The sequence below is a fragment of the Lepisosteus oculatus genome, chromosome 3, assembly GCF_040954835.1.
Source record: "Lepisosteus oculatus isolate fLepOcu1 chromosome 3, fLepOcu1.hap2, whole genome shotgun sequence".
Classification (NCBI taxonomy): domain Eukaryota; kingdom Metazoa; phylum Chordata; class Actinopteri; order Semionotiformes; family Lepisosteidae; genus Lepisosteus; species Lepisosteus oculatus.
Window position 1 is genome coordinate 29,957,023 of NC_090698.1, and position 7,195 is coordinate 29,964,217.

The window sequence follows — 7,195 nt, forward strand, 5'->3', positions numbered from 1 at the left end:
TCATAGTATCTCCCAAATTGTACTCAAGAAAACACAAGATATTATTCAAAAGGTATTGACGCATCTCTTCCATCAGTTGCTTCAGATAAGTATAGTTCCCATTGAGAAATGATAATGTAGTGCCCACCTGTAAAAAGGGTGATAAAGCTATACCATGGAATTATAGACTTGTAAGTGTAATTGCTATACATGTCACATTAACAACTACTAGAGCTAAATTAGAAGGTCACCTAAATATATATCATATGCTAGATAATAGAGTGGTTTTGGAAAAGATAGGTATTGCATAACTAGCTTGGTAGAATTATTTTAACAAGCAGTAATGGTAATGGGTATACAGAGCATATGCTATGGTGTCTTTAGATTTTCAATAGGCTTTTGATATAAGTTTCTTATTAAATATTAATGAAAATTGACTATATGGAATGTCTTGAAAAAAGAAAGAACTACTGGAGGTATGCAATCGGCAAAGATCACGTTATCCATAACAACATCAGTTGATGACAGAAAAATCATTAATAATAATAATAATAATAATAATTGCTTACACTTATATAGCGCTTTTCTGGACACTCCACTTTACAGGTAATGGGGACACCACCACCACCAATGTGCAGCATCCACCTGGTTGATGTGACGGCAGCCATAGTGCGCCAGAACGCTCACCACACATCAGCTATCAGTGGGGAGGAGAGCAGAGTAATGTAGCCAATTCATAGAAGGGGATTAGTAGGAGGCCATGATTGGTAAGGGCCAATTGGAAATTTGGCCAGGACACCGGGGTTACACCCCTACTCTTTTCGAGAAGCGCCCTGGGATTTTTAATGACCACAGAGAGTCAGGACCTCGGTTTTACATCTTATCCGAAGGACGGCGCCTGTTTACAGTATAGTGTCCCCATCACTATACTGGGGCATTAGGACCCACATGGACCGCAGGGTGAGCGCCCCCTGCTGGCCCAACTAACACCTCTTCCAGCGGCAACCCAGGAGGTCTCCCATCCAGGTACTGACCAGGCTCACACCTGCTTAGCTTCAGGGGTTGCCAGTTGTGAGTTGCAGGGTGATATTGCTGCTGGCTTCTCTGCAAATTAGAGCTGTGATAAAAAAAACTGAAGGAGATTACAGACAGTTGCCAGACTGGGGGTGAAAGTATCTCAATTCACTGTGCACAGATGACTTTGATAGAAGTATAACAAAAGCCAAACTGCAAGATGCAAATCTCTCATCAGCACTAAAAACAGAAAATCCAGATTAGAATTTGCAGAGAAGTACAAAGAAGAGATGCAACAGTTTTGGAATGGTGTTTTATAGACATAACACAAAGATAAACCTTTATCAAAGTGACAGAAAGGAACATGGAGAAAAGAGAGAAAGTGAGGAACTACAAATGATCCTAAGCACACCACCTCATCTGTGAAGCATGGTGGAGGTAGTGTGATTGCTTGGGTGTGTATGGCTGCCTCTGGAACTGGCTCACTGATCTTTACTGGTGATGTAACTGATGATGCCTGCAGCAGAGTGAATTCTGAAGAGTACAGAAACATCTCGTCTGCCCGAAAAAATTCCTCCAAACCAATTGGGTGTCATTTCACCCTGCAGCAAAACAGTGGTTCAAAATGTACTGCACACCTAACCATGGAATTCATCAGGCAAAACAAGTGAAAATCTTTAATCTGACCAAGTCAATATGTTGATTTAAAATATGTTCAGTATGCATTTTACTTGTTGAAAAAAACACTAAGGTAGGAAACCTGTTATGTCACAATCAAGTAAAGACTGAAAATGTCTGCAGATAAGGTTTGGCAAAGCATCTCAAAGGAACATGTCAAGAATCTGGTTGTTGGATATAGACTTGAAACAGCCATTGCATGTAAGGAGTATGTGACCAAATACTAAATGTACTCTAATTTAGTTACTTTAATTTGTCCCAATACTTTTGCTGACCTGAAATTTTGGAGGAATGAACACAAACATATTTTTGGTTGAACATGCATGCATAAAATATCCTGAAATAGAAGCTGGCCATTCTATACTTTTGCCTCATCTTTTGTCCCAAAAAGTTCAATAGCACTGCAAAAATGACTAATTTCACTTCACTTCCCCATTTCACTGTAGGCATATATTGACATTAATAAATTAGTCATCTTGACACATTATTTATTTCTTCTAGATAATTTGGGGCTGCTGCTCTGGAATCAGTTCAGAGAAGTGCAACCATATACATTTTGGGGATTAAAGGGAATGTTTAAGGCTGAATAGACATAAGTTCCTAATCTAGAATAGAGAAGGTTATGATGGAGCCTGATACTTTTTTAAAATCTTCAAAAGCAGTGACAAAGTAAACCCAATGAACATCTTTTGATAGTGCCTTTAAAACTTAGAACAGGAGGCACGTCTTTACCCAAAGGGTTGTGGGGGTATGGAACAAGCTTCCTAGCCATGTTGTTGAAGCCTACACCTTGGCTTCTTTCAGGAACAGCTGGGTGAGAGCTTTTGATAACTTATCTACCAAATATTAAATGAGCTAGAAGAACTGAATGGTATTCTCTCATTTTATGATTTTTGAAATGATTGGTTTGAACAAAGGTTTATTGAATAATGTTTTTGTTCTAATATAGTCAATTGTATGCATGTAAATATAAAAAAATATCCAATTAATAAGTACAACATTGTACTCATTAATTTTATGATCACAAATACCAATGTTTTGAGTGTAAAAGCAAAAGTATGTTTAAAATTTACTGTTCCAGTATTTTTGGAGAGCACTGTATTTTTTATGATTTGGGTTTTTAGTAATAATAAAAATTTAGCTTTCAATAGTGGATGTAAATGTGGTTGTGGCCTGAATTCTTGCACAAGAGATTAATTTAAAAATCATTGTGATGTTATGTACCAGTTTCAGGTGATTGAAAGTTGATTCTGAGCAGTGACATACAACCTCTTTGGATGGTTTCTCTTTCAGCGAGATAATCAAGGGTGCTGAATGAGAAACTTCCACACAGGTGAAAGAGAAAGAAAATAACACTAGCTGTATTAGAAATATTTGACATCTAAGTTAAGTGTGATATAACATTATAGATTGAAAGATCAAATCTTGTATGTGCAGTGCTGAAAGTGAAACCATGGAAAAAAAGGAAACAGGCCTCTTCCTATACTTTCGTCCAAGGCAATAACTAACTGTGGAGCATACCAGTTTTCTAGGTTCACCTCTCCTGTTCATTCTCTATACAATTGATTGTGTTGCCGGTGGTCAAAACCAATTCAGTTATTCTGATGATTGTACCTCTCTTACTCTGATGAATGATAATGATCCAAATCTATATTAGAAGGTTGTAGACCGTTTGGTTGCATGGTGTGACCAGAATGTCTTGATTTTAAGTATAGAAAAAAGGAAGAAAATGTCTTGCTCTAATAAAGTACAGGAGCAAATTTACTTTTTTTCCACAGATTATGGTTTCTGGACAAGTAGTCAGATTCGGTCCATGTTTTGCAGTACTGCAGTACAAAGTGTCACAGCATGGAATTGCCGTCTGGCATACCAGTCTCTCTATGCAACAAAAAGCCAAAGTGTCCAGATTCTTGGGGATGTGTTTTAAGTTAGTGAGGCAGCATCTTAAACACAGCTTTCAAACTGCTTACATTTAAGAATATGCTGAGACTAGCTGTTAGTATCTCCTCTGACACCCCACCTGATCTGCATGAAGAATACCATTGAGACCTTCAAACAGACATTTTAATGTCCGTCAAGGCAGACTTGACAAAATGAGCAATTTCTTCATTACTGCTCAGTCAATAAATGAGTTCACAATAAAGGAGTATTGGTTTATGAGCAAGTACAAACATTGATTTAAGTGCAATAATGAAGGGGTAATGTGCAATTACAGGAGCTTAGGGAGATTATTGGGGAGTAAATTTACAGGTTCTGGTATAATTGTGTGGATTTCTGTAAGAGTGGTATGTAAGAACTATGTATAGGTTGATGTCTTTTATATAATGTTTTTGTAAGCCTCGCTGTGTGTAAAACATAGCAGCTTGAATGCAGAACTAATTTCTGAGAAATTGTATCTGTCATATCAAAACAATTTTTAAATGGACCATTTGTTCTGCTGCAATAGTAGTTTTTTACAACAGATGGCAGTAGACCAACATAGTCTCAGTTCTTGCAGTCGCATGCGACCAAAAAAAGAGGATATCCATCATATTCTTTGTTTTGTATTCTAAAAGGGAGAACATGGTGCATGTGTAAATTGGTTGAGACATGGTTTGGTGTTGGCTCTAATTGGAAGTATACAGAACTGTTGTACTGTGTTCATAATACAATTTTCATTTTTTAAACATGATTTTGTTACATTGTGAGAGTATTATAGTCTGATTTGTAGTAGCGATGAGCCAAGTTGGAAAGGAGTTTACTTTAAATGTATAACTTGTTGAACTTAAGAAGTGAAGGATGTACAAACTTTATTACTTGAAGTGTTGTGTAGAGAAACAAACCACTAATTTGAGAGTCTTGAGAATGGAAGCTTTGAAAGAGGTCTATAGAAAACTATTCAAGTCACTAATTGTTTTGTCAGCAGCTGTAAAAAGGGTCATGTTTAAAAGGCATGTGGTCTTGGAACCTAAAAGGGGAGAGGAGAGCTCAATTTGTGTTTTGAATGGAGGTATGAAACCCGAACCTTGACAACAAGTTGTTAACATAACAGAAAACACACATGTCCATGCAAATCCTCAGGCATTGTTTCATCAGCATGGAGAACAATAGAACAAATGAAATACTACTCCCTTTTTATGATAGTAAATGTCAGTTTACTGCTGCAGTGGCAAGCTCAGATGCTAACATGTCCCCTGTCCAGACTTTTGGAATGGCGTGGTTTAAAGCACCAGACCAGGCTTCAGGGCTTTGGTTGTTTATGGTAATAGCACTTCATAGTGCAGAGATTTTTACTGAACCATATGGAAGCCACATGAAAAAATGGCACTTCGCCTGTCTCTGTGTGGGGAGCCATTTGGGCCACTGGACGGTCACAGCTGGTATTCAGTGTTGGAGCAGAAAACTCAGAATTCTCCTAGAGACACTTCCATCTGGCTGTGCCAGTGATCATGGATCCAGAGAAGTGATTTTTTGGAAAATGGTGGCCCAGCTCACACCACCAATGCGGTGGAAACTTGGGGAAAGAGCCCAGTTTTTAAAACTCTGAAGTGTTCCAATAAGTTACTATACATGAACATATGTGGTTTGCTTTTGATAAAGCCCTATGTAAAATACCCTGGCAAGCCCACATCGTGGGAAACACTCGGTTATTGTGTCAGGAATGTTCCAGATTACTGGTTGTATGTACACATTGAGCCTAAAACAGAGCAGTAGAAAATGTTAAGCATTGTTTTGCAGAGGCAGCAGGTTTCCTTAGGTCTACAGTTCTACAAGTTTCTGTAATACAAAAATCCTGAAACTGATCTATTTCAGTCATGTCTGAAAATGTTTTTAAAGTTTATTTTTGCGTACTTGGTGTGAAATCCAGAAGCAGATGCATACATTCGTGTTTTAGTTTTTCAAGCAACTAATGTGTCGGTTAAATAACAGGACCAAGTAAAGGTTTATTCCACACTGAAAAGAGAAGAAAAGCAACACAGCGTTTTTGGCTGTGGAGCCTTCTTTGGGTGTGTGTGTCCACAGCCTAAACATTGTATTTATTTTCTTCTCTTTTCAGCATGGAATAAACCTTTACTTGTTCCTTTGCAGCCTACGTATGCTCATGCAGCTACCTACTTCAACTACTTCAGTCAAATATCAGACTTGGTAGATTTAAAAACCATTAAAATATTACCAATCAAGAACTGCTTTCCATACATGTTCCTGCAGTGGGAAATGTTCCTGCAGTGGGACATGTGGAAAGCAGAAGCCATTCGGTCCATCTTGCTGTCCCTTACTTCAATCCCCCAGGTGCCCACATGAATAATATGGCTGGTTTTGTTCCAGGACCATAGCTATGAATGTCAAGGAAGCAACCTTACTTTTAGTCTTAAATGTAATTCCTTTCTTGTGAGATTGTATTTTGTATTTTTAAATTCAGTATCATAAAAGGTTTACAGCTAAAGCAGGGTTCTGTTCTGATCTTTACCTTTGCTTTCCTTTTGACAGTTACACCTTCGATTGATTTCAGAAGAGCCAGTGCTAATGGATTTAGCACGTGAAGTATCTACAAGAATTGAAGAAACATGGACGAACATGCAGATGCTTTTCAACAAGAGCTTGTGCCTGCTGGCGTACATGAAGAGTGCTCTGCTATAAGCTTTCTCACTCATTTTCCATTTTACTGAAGAATATCACAGCTGGATATGTATACGTGACACGTGGAAACTTACCATTACAGTCGTTGGTATTTTGCCAGTCAATATCATATGCTTTTATATCTCATTAAAGTTTAATACATAGCCATAATGGAGTGTTTATTAATTGTGACAGTAATACTCAAAAGTAAATATATAAAGTCCTGCTTCCAAACAGTTTTGCCTGGGGTCACTTCTGAGGATTCCGTTCTTAAACAAAACCTAATCTGTTCGTTTTTCATGAAACCCTAATGATCTGCAGGAAATGTTTTCCAGGTTTTTCTGAACAACCAAGGCATTTTAGTGATAGGTTGTGCAAAAAATATCACATTTGTTTTATGTCCTCCTACATATATCATTTGGTGCGTTTAGTTCTTGATTATTAGACTGAGTGGGAGAGCTGTTAGCAGCTGTAGGAACCAAGTAGAATGGAGACCACAGCTTCAAACCTTGTTAGCTGGCTTTGAATCACAATAACTTCTCACCTCTGCACTGGGTAAAGCCATTATAAGAAAAGAGAAAGTACTGACTTTTCTTGTAATTGCATCCTGGTTTCAGTGTAGCATAGTAATGAAGCAGCCTCCATACCTTTCTGAGTCAAGCAAGGAAAACAGGAAAAGTGTCCTTTGTGTGCACAGTTTCCGAACATTCTCCTCTCCTCCACTGCACCTGTTTTAATGCAGTTTTAATTTTAATGTTTTCTCTGTAAGACATATTTTTCTTGCATGTTTTCAACAGTACCAACTATTAACAATTCAAAATTATTTTGTATGATTTTATGTCAGTTGTTCTGAAGTTGAACCTGAAGAACACTCTCATAATTATAAATTTAATTAAATTAGTTGAGGTAGGTTAGACATCTCCAGGGA

General features: G+C 37.7%; 1 protein-coding gene across 1 annotated transcript in view; it reads left to right on the forward strand.

The window, feature by feature from the left end:
* wdr36 (WD repeat domain 36) overlaps positions 1-6,438 on the forward strand; it is a 59,348-nt gene extending 52,910 nt beyond the window's left edge. Inside the window, exon 23 of the mRNA XM_015336696.2 lies at positions 6,139-6,438. Within this exon, the coding sequence (XP_015192182.2) occupies positions 6,139-6,288 (150 nt within the window). The 3' untranslated portion in view covers positions 6,289-6,438. The remainder of the gene's footprint in view (positions 1-6,138) is intronic.
* The last annotated feature ends 757 nt before the right edge of the window (positions 6,439-7,195 follow it).